Genomic DNA, 16,895 nt, shown 5'->3' on the forward strand with positions numbered 1-16,895 from the left:
GGAAAGGTTGGAGCTTGATAATTTTGCCGAGTCGAGTTCGACTTACATTTGATGTCGTATAGCAAAGGGCAAGTTGCGCTTTGGTAGCGATATCTGATAGTTCGCCACCTCATCTTGCAGTAACTGTTGGGACCGCATTGTCTGTAACGACGGCATATTCCCCAGTCACCGTAGCGGGACACCACGCAACCAACTGTAATCAAAACGTTTGTGATGGTAAAGACACTGGTGATTAAATGCCTGCAATCACTCAGGCAGATACTTAGATTAAGACGTTAAAAGATTGTGATATTATTCGAAACTTTCTGTTTTACATCCACAATATTGAGATAATGTACTTAAGTTTCAGCTTTGTTAGACATTGATATTTCCCCAACGATCCATGTCTATTCACACAGCTTTAACCAACCTGATGAAATGCCTCTCGACTCCACGATGGCCACTCCAACGACGAACAAAGCTGCGATAAGAGCAAGACGAGCCATGATGATCAAATCCTACCGGCTTGATACAACTCTTGATGAGGAACAGATGAGTGTGACGTCTCGGTCTCATTCCCGCGCTTTTATACCTTTTCCCGCCAGCTGTGGGCGACGATGCGCTGTGATTGGTCGAGTAATTACGCACGGCAATCGGCCTTGAAGTAGTGCGCTAAGCAGTGATTACACAGCAGACTTTGGTAGGCTAAAGCGCGTGAGATCAATTTGTTAAGGCCGCTAAGCACGTTCTGGGCTAATAAGGGTAATTATGGTTTGCTTTTGTATACTCACAAGCCGTTTTCGAAACCGAACTTGCGTAAACCAAGATGTCAATTTCCTTAATTTTTTGTTTACGTCGCATTAATTAATGCAGCAACGTCGATTTGCAAAGTTTAATTGAACTGAAGTGAACGTAATAAGGCATCCTGCACATATCGAACAGTAATTACACCTGGCTCGTTGAAGTACCCTCCTCGGCGCACAGGCAATTTTTATATTGTTAAATGCTTTTCATGACAAAGCCAAACTTCAAGTTGCAACCTTGTTACATCACAAGTAAAATAATAAAAACCCTGAAAACTTTTGTTCCATGGATCTGCTGCAAACGACGTGACTTTGTAAACTGAACGCCCCCGAATCTGTAATTAGTAGCCGGACCCCCGATGTCGCTGTAATTACAAACAGCAAAGGTCAATACGTTGGTTCCATGTTGCGTGTAGTCGTGTACCTGGCTCAATTAAAGCATAGCAAAACTTTATTTTATTAAACTTGCGTATCTTGGTCGGAAAATCGTTGGGCACGGTTTTCTGATATAACTTCTTATATTTTTATGGTCTGTTGCCTTCATCTTGACTTCATACAAGAAAATTGTTTTTGTCATTTTTAAAATCACACTGCACGGAGAAAAAACTACAAACTTATGTTATCATATGATTTTTGGCATATTTTTGTCCAGAAGATAAAAGGCTGGTTTTTAATTGCACTCATTGTAAATAAGAGTTGTTAGCGATGTGACTGAAGGGTTTGCTTACAATAAATTTAAACGTTTCGTTCATGTTGAGTTGGTCCCACGGTAGACTATGTACCGTTTTACAATATCAAAAAAATTTCAAAGCCTCTAGTGCTTGTTACGAAATTATCTTATTAACACGAGGAGACGCTAACGAGCTACCTTTTTAATTATTTAAAAGTTAGCGGGCCATATGGTAGCTGAAAAATATAGCACACGAATACTCACACGGTAATATTTTGTACGTTTGAGTAAAACTACTATTGATGTGGAGCTCGTGTTGGAGGAAAGTTTTAATGTTTGCCAAGCTATCGGTAGCAGATCAATCTCACAGATTTATTACAAAGATTTTGGATTTTGCGTACTTTAATGAGGAATTAATCAGAACTTATTTAAAAAGGTGTAGTGAGGTAAATCGCACGTGAGTAAATTATTTGTGGCATAATTATGTCTCAAGGGCGCACGGTGAACACACCTTTTACAGCAGAGATATTGTTAAAAATAGTCACAAAAATCTAAAGGATGCTCACAAAATGTAATTAAACACATTTTGATATGTTTTTGAGAGCAAACTGTTTTTATCATTCAAATTTTTACTCAACTGGAATGTTTTAAAATTAAAAAAAATACATTTGAACAAAATTTCTTGGCGCTCTTCTAATATTCGCTATAGCGAAGATGTGTTTTCTTGGTTACAAAATATTTTAGTCGGAAGTTTGTCCGGTTGTGTTTGAAATTTATTCGGCGGAAGTAGATATTGTGTAGATTGTATTTGTACGTTTTTTGCAAACTGTTTTTTGTTAATTCGTTGACGGTCAACTTGACTTGTACGAATTGTCGTCATGCGAACAAGCAAAAAAAAAAAAAATGTAGCAAGCTAATTGCTAATACATAATCTATTTCCATCTTAAATCTTACATAGCAATTAATTAAAGCTAAATACCGATTCTTAATATTTTTATTGAAAAATATATGTACTGTTAAATTTTTAAATTATTCAACTGCATATTAGTGCTCTGCTCTTAGCATCACTAATTTATAAAAATGTTTTGTAAGCCAGATTATAAACCAAATGGGGCGGAAATGACCCTTTGCTGTAGTTTGCTCATGTCTGTGCTGGAAAAAAATGTGGGTAAATCCTCTGAACACTTTTTCAAAAATTTAACAACCACAGAATGAAAATTAGCTAATGCATCAACATACGAAAAATATTGCAGTTGCAAGCAGCGCAAATAACGATCGCTGAAAAAATGTGTCTGTGCATCGATCATGATAACCCCTATAGTCTTACCCCAATTTTATTATTTTTATTGTTTGTTTATGTATTATTAACAGTTACAAATCGAAATAAGATAATTTCTATTTAATGTTTGTTTCAAACTGATTTATACATAAAAAAACAATTATTTTTACAGAATACATTTACATAACAGCTGTAGGTTGACAGGTTATGTATCACACTGTGAGGTAATTTCCTCTGAGGAAGGTTTGATCAAAGTTTACTAAAGTTTGTTTAACGTTAATTACCATGGACAAGATCAGGGTTCAGTTCAGAAAATTGCGAGGTAAGACAAAAGTGTCCAATATTGTGTGTGATGTTGTTCTTGTATCAAAGAAGTTCAACCATGTTTTGGGTTAATTTATATTAATCAAGTGAAGTGATGTGGGCCATGTCTAACTGTAGAAAATACAAAATTTAACACAATGTTAGGAATTACATTTTCACTGAAACGTCTTTAAAATAAACTCTTTATGTTTTTTATAATTTCTTTTTCATGTGGCATGATACCTAGATTACAATTTAGTTTCATAATTTTTAATTTATTCTTGTAGTTGAATCATCTATCCAATATAGGTCTTAAAACTTGCATTTAATTGATTTCTTTCAAGCCTTCTTGTCATACCTATCTACTAAGCCCTGTTTGTTAATTCCATGTCTTTCACCTAATATATCAACACCTTGTCTGGTTCCTTATCATGTAGAACCACCCTCGTGTATCACATTATTCGTTTGCTTATTACACTCTATTGCATGTTTACATCGTCATTGGTTACACAGCATGACATGGCATATTAGGATCATATTGATTTGCTGCATGTCTCCCCTTGCTCTGCCGCAAGGAAGTTGTCTGTTGTAAATTACTCTCTTATTGGCAGACAGACATTATGCAAGACGAGAACAGTGGCCTTGGTGTTGTTGTGAAAAACTTAGAGAGTGAAAAATGTGGTTTAGCTTAAAGTTGACTTTCAATTCAGAAGACGCGAGATCCCAGTTTAATAAGTTTAATAATTGGATTCAGAAACTTCAAACAAAAACTACATTTCAGCCAATTAGTGTTCTCAATTGTTGAGCATGCATTGGTGGAGGTTAAATGTTGCATGTAGTTGGTGACCATCTGTAGTTGTGATGTGAGAAAAATGTGAAACTCGACAAGTTAAGTCCATGCTGAGGAAGTGTGAAATTACAGTTAACAGGTTTTTGTCTGAGCCGGTGAGCCATGGACGATATTGAGCTAGAGTACATCATGCCATCGAACAGCGTAGTCCCCACCAACATTGTAAATTCAAACACAGGCAAGTGCCTTGGTTTACTTTGTTCATATTTTATGATTGATTGGATGAAGACTGGAACAAATAAAAAATCAGAAGTTTTTTTTTACCAAATGTAAATTGTTTCAGTTTTGTAATGACTTTAATTTTGCATTACTTTATTTGTTGGTTATTAAGGTAACAAAACTACATTTAGGTAATATTTTTTTTAATTTCCATTTTATCATTCTCATATGAAGTTAAGTAGAACTAGGCATATTGTATACAACATATGCATGTTGGTGTTGCACTATAGATGGATGGAATTAAATTGTTGGGATTGTATTTTTTGAACCAGTGATCAAGTAATGCTAAATTTGATGATAAAAATATTCCATTTTGTAGACAATTTGTGTAGTTCAGAAATCCTGATTGTTTTCTTAGAGTTGAAAGAATATGAATTATCACTTGTGACTAAACCTTGTCAGCTTGGCTTGAGATGCCTTCTGTGTGTGTAACTTCTAACATGTAATGCACTGTGCAATAAAAACACTAACAATCTTTGTAAGAAAGTTGCAACAATGTTGCAATAAATTGTTGGTTTAAAACAAGTTAGTTCAATAAAAACCCTCTCCACAGGGGAATCTTCTTCACAACACGAAGAAGTTGGAACGAGAAATTTCCACTTCAACAGACCTGACTTGGATCAGAAATTTCTTCATAACCAAATCAGGTAAAAAATATTCATTAAAGGAATTTGGACCAGATATCTGTATGATCAGATGAACACTTGATTTGGTTAAACATGACTTCTCGAAGTCACAAAGTAGGAATAATGCTTGATTGGTTTGTAAAACTTTAAACCATGATTCACCTTTTCATTTACGTGGAACCATTTTTAAAATGTCATTCAAAACAAGACGAGAAAACTTAGTTGTTTGCATCACAATGCTACTTTGTTAGATTTCTTTGTTGCCACCTTTATTGAATCAGACTCACATAATTTTATTTTGCAGCACTGGAAAATACAACTTTCTCACATTTCTTCCCTTGTTTCTCTTCGAACAGTTTCGCAAAGCGTTCAATATATTTTTTCTTGTCATCTGCATATTGCAGGTAAGTTGCAAGTTGCCCAATGTGATGTAACATAAATTACGTGAACAAAGTTTAAAGTGTTCAGTTTGTGTGCGTCATGTTGTTCATCGTTCCACTCATTTCCTGTTCCAAAGTTTATCTCATAGCCATGTTGATTATTTTCAGCAAATTCCTGGAGTTTCCCCGACCGGTCGCTACACGACCATTGTCCCACTCACATTTATTTTGCTTGTTGCTGCACTCAAGGAAATAATTGAGGATTATGTAAGTTTCAATTTTTTAACAAAACAAAGTAGTTGTTGACTTTCAGTCTTACGATCAATGTATTATACATATTTTATGCCTCTCATTTCAACATACCAGAAGCCAGACGCTGAAATAATTTATGTTTTTGGATTTGATTTAATCGATTATACATTATCTTGTTTTTTGTGCATATGGAATGCATAATTTATGATAATTATTTGTTGGAAATTCAGAAACGTCACCGAGCTGATGATGCTGTGAACAACAGAAAAGTAGAAGTTTTCAAAAATGGAAAATTTCAAGAAGTTAACTGGACTGAGGTTGGTTAAAAGTTAACAAAACAAACTTCAAAACATTTGTGTGTTCAGTTTAAACCTTTTAAAGTATTTCACTTAAAATGTTTACATGGGGTGTTTGGTGTTTTGAAATCCAATATTACAAAGAAAAAAAGGAAATTATTGATCCCTGCAGATAGTTATTCATTCATCAAGTGGTAATAACCTGTCATCCTGAGTGAAATGTAATCAACATTAGATTGTGGCCTTCTCACTAAACCCTTTCTATTCTGTTGTAGAATTTTATGGCGTTTATTCGAGAAAATTACTTTCACTTTACAAGTTTTTCTTAAATATTTTACTTACTTGACAAACTTTTATCACATCCACAGACGGACCCATGCAATTGTAATTTGGAATTATTAATTTATTTTTACTCCTTTTTCTCTAGGTATTGGTTGGTGACATTGTAAAGGTCGTAAATGGTCACTTTTTTCCGGCTGACCTTGTCCTGCTCTCATCCAGCGAACCCCAAGCGATGTGTTACATCGAAACCGCAAACCTCGATGGAGAAACAAACCTGAAGATTAGACAGGTATATCTCGTATATATTATCCATAAGTTCGATGTCTCCTCGTATACTTCGTGCACTATAGAAGCACTAAAACACACACATGTTAAACGTCACTAAATAAAGTAAAAAATAAACTATTTATGAAGCATTGGATTAACAGTAAGGGTTCTGACAGTAAGGGTTCTAACAGTAAGGGTTCTGACACATAAATTACAAAACAGTAACTTTTTAAACAAAGTTACCTGGGAAGGATATGACTGTTTTACTTTCCCTGTAGCACAGAGTGAATGGGATTTAATCCGATGCAAGTCTTAACATGCATTGAACCGGTTTGTCACATGATATTTTGTAACATGTACAACAAACCACATGCTTAGAAGTTGTGTGGTAAATGTTAGAGGCCATACAATACATTAACCTTTGGCTGGCAAAACAACCTAGGCTTTAGTGAACCTTGACTTGTAATAACAATCTCCATTAGCAACAACACATTATTAGTACCTCTGGCTTCTATATATTATAATGTTTTTTGCCAAAAATGCATAGATGTTATGATGCAAATATTTAATAATCTTGTGTCACCCAGGGCTTGCCTGCCACTGCCATGTGTCAGTGTAGCGATGACTTGAAGAGTGTGTCAGGAATTATTGAATGTGAAGCTCCAAACCGACATCTCTATGATTTCACTGGAAATATCAAACTTGGGGGCGACGCACAAAGGTTAGACCATGTTGAACTTTTCATGACAACACTGCTGTGTTTCACATAATGCAGTACATGCATAAACAAGTGCTGATATATATTGATGGGATTTTGAGGTTTATGCCACTGTAGCTGAGAATGAAACAACTTCATACATGCTGGCCATTGTGAAATGAACATCAGTATTATTATGTCACTTTAAGGAAAATCAAGTTTTTTGTAAACATTACATAACCATCAGCTTCTCCCATAGTTTTATGGTTGGAGGGAAACCAACTGTCTCATGTGTTCCTTCCTTGTCATTGTTTAATTTCCTTGGTTTGGCATAAATCGGTGTCTCCCACAAACCCACATGTCCCTGGGTGATGGTTGTGATAACTGTATGGTATGGTCTACCCATATGTTACTAATGAAGATTCAAAGATTTAAAATCATATAATGAAACATATTGCAACATTCTGTGCTTATTTCTTTATCAATAGTTTTGTGACAATTTACTGCCTGTCAAATCAGAAATCCTTGTGGCATATGTTGTAAATCATTAGGATTGAATAACATCAGTCACAGATGTATTCCGGTGTGACATTTAATCTAACACTTACTGACTGAAGTGTGGGTGGTGTTTGGAAACCTTATCATATGTAACATGTGTGTAGGTCAATTCCCCTGGGGCCCGATCAGATGTTATTGAGGGGTGCGATGTTGCGGAACACGCAGTGGATATATGGGGTCGTCGTCTACACCGGCCATGAATCAAAACTGATGAAAAATGCAAAACGTGCTCCGTTAAAAATGTCCAATGTTGACCGGACCACCAACATGCAGGTAATCCCTCTATGTCATGAAAATTAATTACTCTAGAGTAAATTGTCTGTTAAAAGTTGATAGATCCTTGGATTATGTCAATGGATTTTTTTGAAATTGTTAAAAAAATGAATCATGGAGTAAAATTCAACCTATGTTAAAATGAATAAATTTGTCACTTTGGCAAGTTTTAATCTTAGCAACTACAAACTTTAATGTAATATGTTTGTGGTTAACTGGTGCACATATTTTAAAAAAGGTTTTAAGATACCAATTAGGAAGTGGTTGTAAGCATTCAGCAGCAATTGATCCATCGTAATTCACAGAGTGTGATTGACGTATTTTTGTGGCAGATCTGGTTTCTGATGTGCGTCCTCATTGTGATTTCGGTCGCCTCATCCATTGGAAGTGAGATATGGAAGAAGCAGCAACCTCACAGATGGTATATATACGGGGATGGTAAGCAGCAACTTGGTGGATTTGTGGTTGTATGCTTTGGGTTTATCCAATACTTACTTTTTTCAAAACTCAAAAAATTTGACCATTTTAATCAAAGCTGCCACTAAAGAGATTGATAATTTATCGTGGAAGATTACATAAAAAAATGTTTATTGAAAGCAGATTGTTTGATTCACTTCTTTCAACACAGGCACTGGAGCTAAAGGGTTTTTTATGGAGTTGTTGACGTTCATTATCTTGTACAACAATCTCGTCCCGATTTCACTCCTTGTCACACTCGAGGTGGTCAAGTTTATTCAAGCAATATTCATAAACTGCGTAAGTCCAACAATTGTGATTAATTTTTCCATAAAATGTCATTCATACCGCGGCTAAAACTGTTTTTTCCATTTTTCAATTGCAAGAAAACCTTATATAAGAAATGTTCCCCATGTTATCTACATCCATTTGTATGTTTTGCCCGAGATAAAAGCACAAAAGTTTTCTCTGAATGTTTTGAAATCACCTTAAGGTCAGAGCAGCACCAGATCCATAGATTGCTTTTTAATGGATCCATAGATTCCGTGGATCTTATCTAATGGTTTCCGTCTGTTGTAAATTATTTAAATGCTGAGAGGAAAGTTTCCGATATAATCAAATTATTTCTCCTCTCTGCCTTAAAAAAACAACATAAAATCAAAGCAGAAAAATGACAAGCATAAATATGAATTTTATAAACATTTACATATTCACAACAAAGAAATATTGGAAACCAACTATCTGTTAATTGCTGAATGTATGAATATTGATGTGTGAGGTGAACAGGCAAATCATGCTGAATATTTGATCAGCTTGTGTTAATTGCTGTTCATAATGAAATATTGATTCACACTCGGAAGGTTTTCATGCTGTTGTAACACCTACATATTCTTACGTGCACAGGATTTGGATATGTATTACGCCCCCACTGACACACCAGCTATGGCTCGCACGTCAAACCTCAACGAGGAACTGGGTCAAGTGAAATATATATTCTCTGATAAAACTGGAACGCTGACCCAGAATTTTATGGCGTTTAAAGGATGTTCTGTGGCTGGGACAAAGTATGGGTGAGTTGTGTAACATACATGGGATGGAAAATATCAACAAGGCTTTAATCAGGGTTGACTTTACCTTTCATACTTAGCTTTTAAAAGAAATATAATGGATGTAGAAATTCCCTTTAGTTCAAGGTTTCCCAAAACTCAATAAAACATGAAATGCAACAAATTATTTTTATGCTAACAAACATTTGTTTGTAGTTTGGACGCTCCAGGTCAAAGTGGTAACTTTGACGATGACGAAATATTCAGAGAAAAACTTTTTAATGGTGGGAAGGTAGGTTCTGTATTTATGTGGCTTCCTGTGTTCAACTTAATACATTGTACAATATCAACATGGTTTGAATGTTATTGGTCAGGATGGAAACCGTTACATCCGAGATTTTGTAACAATGATGTCTGTGTGCCACACGGTGGTGCCAGAGAAGCCACAGCCATCTGTAAGTCCCAAATATCCAAACAACCGAGAGGATGTCGACCAAATAGTTGAAGACGAAATAATAGAGTAAGAATATTTCCTTCCCAGACCAAAGCAACTGCGCTGTTTATTAAATTTCTACATCACATGTGTTCAAGCTATTGTTGATTTACAAACATGTGCTATCCCCAGATACCAGTCGTCATCACCGGATGAAAATGCGATCGTTAAAGCGGCTCGATCAGTTGGATATGTTTTCTTTGAACGAACGCCAAACTCCGTAACCATCAGAGCTGTAAGTTTCATCCAAACATCATGCCATGTTTTTAAAACTGAAAAAGAAAATCAATTGTTTGGAAGCAAATGAGCTGTAGTTATACAGACAGTTGGACACACTATATTTGCCTGTAAGGTCTTTTCAGTGCAGTGGGTGATTGATGTTTTGAACTAGCTGGTAAATTAGTCAGGCAACAACCTCAGTCGCCAACTGCACTTGATGAAACCTGGTAGGTCGAAATATTGTGCACTACATGTTATTATCCACTCTGAAAAAGTGAATTAATTTTTTGGGAGTAAGAATTAAATAATAAAATTTAGTGAAAACAATGAAACTCCACTTTGTGAACTTGTCGTCTTATTCACAAACCTGCTTTCACAGTTGGATAAGGAACAGTGCTTTGAGATACTGAATGTCCTAGAGTTTAGTAGCGATCGGAAACGAATGTCGGTGATTGTTCGTGCACCAGATGGGAAGATTCGATTAATGTGCAAAGGGGCCGACAACGTCATATTCGAGAGGTTGCGGCCTGGGGCCAAGTTTTTAGGTAAAATAGTTTGTTATCATTTGCGTAGCCATGAAAGCCATAGTCCCCCAAATATGTGATTTTTTTTCTACTAAAATATATTGCTATTAAACATGTCTTCTTGTATTATTAAGAAAAAAAGAAAATTTTCTTTTTGTTGCAGATGAAACCGAAACTCACCTGAGGGAATTCGCCAGGGAGGGGTTGAGGACTTTGTGTTTTGCTCAAACTGAACTCGACGAAGCTTTCTACAAAGTAAATCCACTTACTTCACACTCAAGTAGTTTGACCTAATACGGAATTGAGTTTTTTTATTTGAGTATTTTTTCTAACTATCAAATGTTGAAATATTTTGACAAGAGAGATGATTTTAGGAATGGAATGATGGATTATTTCATGAAGCAAGCACTGCAGTAATTGATCGGGAAGAAAAACTTGCTGCTGCTTACGAACTTGTGGAAAAGGTAGTGACATAATTTAATGTGAAAACAATATTACAATTTGATCATATACTATAAAAAAGGTTTACAGGCTTCGCTGCCAAGCTGGTTCAGCTATTTTGCTATGTGAAAGCATGGTATTATTTCTGCGTATACTATAAAAAATAAATTATTTATGCCTTCTGGATTTAACATTTAAAAAAGTGAATAATATATAATTGAATTTATATGCAGGAGGCCCTTAAAAATTGAGAATTATATGAAAAGTTTTACTCCTACTGTGTTTTTCAGAACTTGGAGCTTGTCGGGGCATCAGCAATCGAGGATAAATTACAGGACGGTGTTCCTGATGCGATAGCAACCCTCGCAAAAGCCGACATCAAAATATGGGTTTTGACGGGAGACAAACAGGAAACTGCGATAAACATCGCACACTCCTGTCATCTTATTAGTCCCACCATGTCAACTATTGTAATCAGCGAGGGGTCTTTGGAGGTTTGTTTTCACTGGTGTTTTGTTGCTCAATCAGTCCATGATCAAATTCAATTATTGTCTGAACTGCATTCAGTGTATTTCAAATGAGTTTCTTTATAGTAATAATTTTTTTTGTCAGTGTTTGTAAAAAAAAAAATTTTTAATCAGGGAACTCGTGAAACGATGCGAGAAGCAGTCGCCGACATCGGACAGGAATGTTTACGGGTGGAAAACGACATCGCACTCGTCGTAACTGGGACTACTTTGAAATACGCCCTCAATCCTGAGTTGAGGACGACGTTCCTCGACCTCGCACTCTCGTGCAAAGCAGTCGTGTGCTGTCGAGTTTCACCCATGCAGAAAGCCGAGATCGTGGAGCTGGTGAGTTGGGAAGGTGACTTGTGTTTCTGCTCGGGAAGGGTTTGGTATCAAGAAGGCATAAGATATTGTATGTGAAATATTCAGTGTTTTGTCCGTGTGAAAGTGTTAAATTCCATCAGTCTGGTGCCACAACAATTAACATCAAATAACTAAACCTGAGATATTTCCAGGTGAAGACGAACTGCAACGCGATCACTCTTGCCATTGGAGACGGGGCAAACGATGTAAGCATGATACAAGCAGCCCATGTTGGGATCGGAATCAGTGGGAACGAAGGGTTACAAGCTGCAAACTCTTCTGACTATTCCATTGCTCAGGTTGGTTTCAAGTACTTTGTGGGTTGAATCAATGTTCTGTAGTTGTAACGGAATTGTACATTTTTGTGTTGCCCTGAAAGTAATTTTAAATATATTTTTAAAAAGTTTTTTTTTTTTTGTAGTTTGCATTTCTCCAAAAGCTTCTACTTGTCCACGGAGCCTGGAATTACAACAGGATTGCAAAGTGTATTTTATTTTCATTCTACAAAAATATCTGTCTTTACTTGATAGAGGTAAGTTGACGATACCTGGAAAATGAACAACAATTGAAACATAAATGTTGTTTGCAGTTGTGGTTCGCGTTTTTCAACGGATTCTCTGGACAGATTTTGTTTGACCGTTGGACGATTTCGTTTTACAATTTGGTGAGTTTAAAATTCACCTCTTATCTTTGATCTATTAGATTGTTGTCAAATGTATTCTAAGCGTTCTTTGTTTATTCTGCAAGTTTTCAGCAAACTTAATATGTTTTTACAGTTCTTTACGGCGCTCCCACCGTTTGCACTGGGGATATTTGAGCGAACTTGTAGTCGCGATATCATGTTAAAATATCCCCAACTTTACTCCATATCTCAATCTGCTGAGAAATATAACGGGAAAGTCTTCTGGAAGATGTTTCTAAACTCCACCGTTCATTCCCTCTTGCTCTTCTTCCTCCCAGCTTTCACATTGTGGAATGGTATGATTTCTATCGTTGGTTGTTATGTAATAATGCCCATTCCCTATTTTCTATAGAAATATGATGCCTTTGTTTGTTTAAAGCAATGGCTCACCATTTACTTGTAATTTACTGTTGGCGTGGTTCAGTCATAGATATTCACATGAATCCAATTAAACATAAAGTTTTCAACAACTGATGTTTTCCACCTAAATGAAAATAATAACTTAAGCTTCGCTGGTTTGAAAACAGAAACAAAAAACCATTATTGGGGACTTGTTGTCTGACAATAAGTTATAAGTCAGCTTGTAAGTTCAACTAATTCAAGTTTTGTTGACAGAGGTCGCGTTTGCTGATGGAAAAACTGGTGGTTATTTATTCCTTGGAAACTTTGTCTACACTGTAAGTTGATGAGATCTGTTTACAATTTGCTGTATGATTTAACTTGATGTTGTTATATTTCAGTATTGCGTCATAACCGTGTGTTTGAAAGCTGGATTGGAATCTGCAACATGGACAGTTGTAAGTTTCCAACATTCAAAAAATAAAGTTCAATGTAAAGAAAATCTTCTGGATTTAAAAATATGCGTTTTATCATTACTAATTATTGGTCACACATGAATGATTTCTCCTTGGCAGCAAAGTTAAGGTCATGTTATTTTCAAAACAGTTCACGCACATAGCAGTGTGGGGGAGCATTATCTTCTGGTTCATTTTCTTCGTTGTTTATTCACATTTCTATCCCACGTTTCCCATCGGAGCCGAGATGTTGGGACAAGCTGATAATGTGCTCGCTAGCGCCATCTTCTGGTTTGGATTAATTATTTTTCCCATTACCGTTCTGTTTCGCGATCTTCTATGGAAAGTGTGAGTACTTTTCTTTCAGTCTCAAGTATTTTCTTGATATTTACCTCATAATGTTTACTTGGTAGGATTTGCAGCTGAAGTGTTCGGTTCAAAAAGTTCAGTGTTTTAAGTTGCCGAAGTAAATTTTCATCAAATATAATTTTCAAACTATTTTTTCATATTTACCACTGCCAGTTACAAAAATACAGGAATTCAACATTTTCTTGTGTGAAATTTAAATTTAAATTGCCTTCAATCACGAACTCCTAACGATATTTAATGAAATTTTTAAAATGTTGAATTCCAGATGCCGTCGTCGTTTTATGAAATCTGTCGTTGAAGAAGTTCAGGAAATGGAAGCGGAACACATCGACCCAAGCAACACAATCATGGCTGCAGCAAGACAAAGGTTAGTAATTGTGATGTCACAATAAAAAGTGAGCACGGAATACAGTAACTTATTTTTTACTGAAATAATAAAAAATAACACCCACACTATTTGTATGTATAAGTTATATGTTCACTATGTGCGCATTTGTAAATGTTCAATACCTTATTATTTTTTCACATTATTCTAACATCCAGAAGTCACAAGGGATTCTGCATTTCAATTTATACTAACAATACACACATTCTTAACACTTGTCCAATACTTTCCGTAAGAGTCGTCATGGAAGCGTTTTGTCACTATAGATAGAGAAATTAAACCTGTTGTTCCGGCATGCTTGATCGCTTGGCATGATTTCTATGTCTTGTGCTGCTTTGCTACCCAAACTTGCAAATTAAATGTTGTGACTGATTTTACAACTATTAGTTAATTTGGTACAAAATGCTGCAACATATTATTGTTAAATTCTTGCTTTAAGCTTTTTATGGCTTGCTTGACTAATGATGAAGAAATTTAGCAAAAACAATTCTGGTTGTTTCACATTTTTGCTTAGTTTAAAACTGTTTATTTGTAAAACAAAATGAATGACTCAATATGTTGAATTCCTGGAATGGAAATTGGCATAATGGGGTCTTGTTGTTACTTAATAGAAGTGTTTGTTAGGAAACAGAAGGATTTTGTCAGTGACTGTTTTGGAGAACTTTGATATCTGGGTGAGCTGCCAATCAACCAATATAATGATTGTGTGAGCCACAGCTATAGAAATACTAACCCTCTTGTAGTAATTTGGCTGCTATGTTATTCTGGTGTGGCTGAGGGTTATTGCAGGCTATTAATTTTTTGGATTGCAGGTTTTAAAACAATGGTGTTGTTTTAAACTGCCCTTTTTGTTGGTTTTTGCAAACGGAACTTATACTTGCACAAAAGTTTGTGAGGAAATTTTTGTGATAAAAGAGGAGATCTTGTGATTTGCTGATGAACAAAAATGCCAACAATTATCGCACTTTAGAATAACATTCCCTGAGCTTTAGTGTGAGCTTTACTAAACCTTATCACAGTAGTCTGACTACAGCCAACATCTGGTTACACTAATGCACTTCCATTACTTTACCACCAAGGTGTTGTTGTCTTCCACTTAAGCTTGTGATCGGCCATGAGAGGGAACATCTGGTACGAACTATTTGCATTGATGCACGAAAACAACATGAGCTTAACGCAAACTATATATTTTCATCATCAGCTTGCTTCATTTCACCAATAATATTTCAGTGCTTCACAGCCCACCTTACCGTAGAATCGTATTTAAACAAACCTAGTGATTAATTAGGGCTGCTTTATGTTGCCAATGCCTGTTATCTTGGATATAAAGTAATTTAAACACTAAAAGCTCATTTAAAACTTTTCATTCTATTCCCGAGGAGATTTTAAACTTTCTACCCACAAAATCCATTGCATGACTAGATTAGATTTACTTCAATTTTTCACAGCATGCTGTAATTAGCTTGAAGTGTAAACTTTCTTCATTTATAAAAGTTTTTTTCAGACAAGTGATTATTTTTATTTTAGTTTAAATTTTTTGATTACCTGCCTACAAGCAGGTTGTTAATCTTTGCAATATTTTAATGTGCATGCCATGATTGGTTACAAACCTGCCAAGATGTTTGAGTAAAGCACTTGTTGTACTACTGATGAATATAATACGAACAGTTTGTTTCAACCAAATAATCAACTACCACTGTATGATGACAGCTTGTCGGAGAAAGCACACCTACTTAAGAACATGTTTGGAATGGCAAGCAGGACGAGCAGCGATGAGACTGAAGTGAGGTTTGGGATAAATGAAGAGCGAGCAAGAAGCTCTTCCGTGAGATCGCTTCCTGATGCAAATCATGGATACGCGTTCTCCCAGGAGGAAGGAGGGGTGATCTCCCAATCCCAACTCATCAGACAATACGACACAAACCAAACAAAACCAACTGGGACATGAGTTCGACCAACACAAAAATCATATCCTCTAGGTTTTGATGATTTAAAGTGTTTAAAAACGCTTTAAATATATTACCTTCATATTAGTTTTCAGTAGGTGATTTGGTCTGGTCGCTTATTTGCACTCGTATGTCGCAAGTCGCCTGTTTTGTGCTCGAGAATTCTGCATCTCTTTCTACTTAGGCTTGATAGAACTGTTGTCATGACAACCTGTGATTGATTGTTTTCCATGAAGTCAGATTTACTTTTGTGCGTTGGGAGGAATTTATTTTGCAAACCTCAGTCATTTCAACGTGAATCAATGTTACTTGACAGATTTAACTGAAATTCCATTTTCCACTTCAACGTAGTTAATTGTACAGAAAATTACAAGATTGTTTGTTATCTTACCCAGTATAGGATCTCTACCTGTGGCCACTCTTGCATTATTATCGTTATACCTAGCACTTTTCCCTACCGCAAATAAGTATGTTTAGTCTAGCTTGTACCTTTGTTCTGAAGCTGCTCTGTACTCAGCATATTTATGCTCCAGAAAGAGTATGCTGTTGTATGTAGTATGTAAAGTGCAATGGGGTAATTTTGTCTGTGCAACAACCTTAAAATTAATACCTATTTAATATGTTAATATTTCAAGGTACTTCAAAAGAAAAATTTAATTTATTCTATGATTTCTATTTAACCTTAAAAAAGCTGAATATTGTCCGACAAGTATTGCAGTAAACACGTCAGAGTCGTTCATGTCGTTTTATGTTGTTCCTTGTTTTTCGCGGCAAGCTGCCAGTATGACACAATGTTGAATTTTAAAACCATGACTATGTAGTAAGTGATTTTAATAAAATGTTTTCCAATGACAAAAAACATTTATTAAAGTTTTGTTCGGAAAGAGAAAATCAGCTTATTTTGTTGAATTTTCAAGGAAGAAGTAGAGCTTGA

The 16,895-nt window shown here is 35.7% G+C and overlaps 1 protein-coding gene across 1 annotated transcript; it reads left to right on the top strand.

Annotated features, from left to right (window-relative positions):
* Positions 1 to 3,121: 3,121 nt before the first annotated feature.
* On the top strand, positions 3,122 to 16,806 carry LOC145911513 (putative phospholipid-transporting ATPase IA). Its single transcript, XM_082998894.1, has 28 exons — positions 3,122 to 4,062; positions 4,657 to 4,750; positions 5,034 to 5,133; positions 5,278 to 5,376; positions 5,592 to 5,678; positions 6,085 to 6,228; positions 6,794 to 6,927; positions 7,566 to 7,734; positions 8,067 to 8,172; positions 8,363 to 8,490; positions 9,094 to 9,260; positions 9,453 to 9,528; positions 9,611 to 9,756; positions 9,862 to 9,964; positions 10,328 to 10,493; positions 10,636 to 10,727; positions 10,847 to 10,936; positions 11,204 to 11,407; positions 11,555 to 11,767; positions 11,938 to 12,084; positions 12,207 to 12,317; positions 12,375 to 12,449; positions 12,562 to 12,763; positions 13,083 to 13,144; positions 13,208 to 13,264; positions 13,413 to 13,609; positions 13,896 to 13,997; positions 15,726 to 16,806. The coding sequence occupies exons 1-28, from the start codon at positions 3,987 to 3,989 to the stop codon at positions 15,961 to 15,963; spliced, it is 3,585 nt and encodes a 1,194-aa protein (XP_082855020.1). The 5' UTR covers positions 3,122 to 3,986; the 3' UTR covers positions 15,964 to 16,806.
* Positions 16,807 to 16,895: the final 89 nt, after the last annotated feature.

This window comes from Ascidia mentula, chromosome 8 (genome assembly GCF_947561715.1).
Source record: "Ascidia mentula chromosome 8, kaAscMent1.1, whole genome shotgun sequence".
Lineage (NCBI taxonomy): Eukaryota > Metazoa > Chordata > Ascidiacea > Phlebobranchia > Ascidiidae > Ascidia > Ascidia mentula.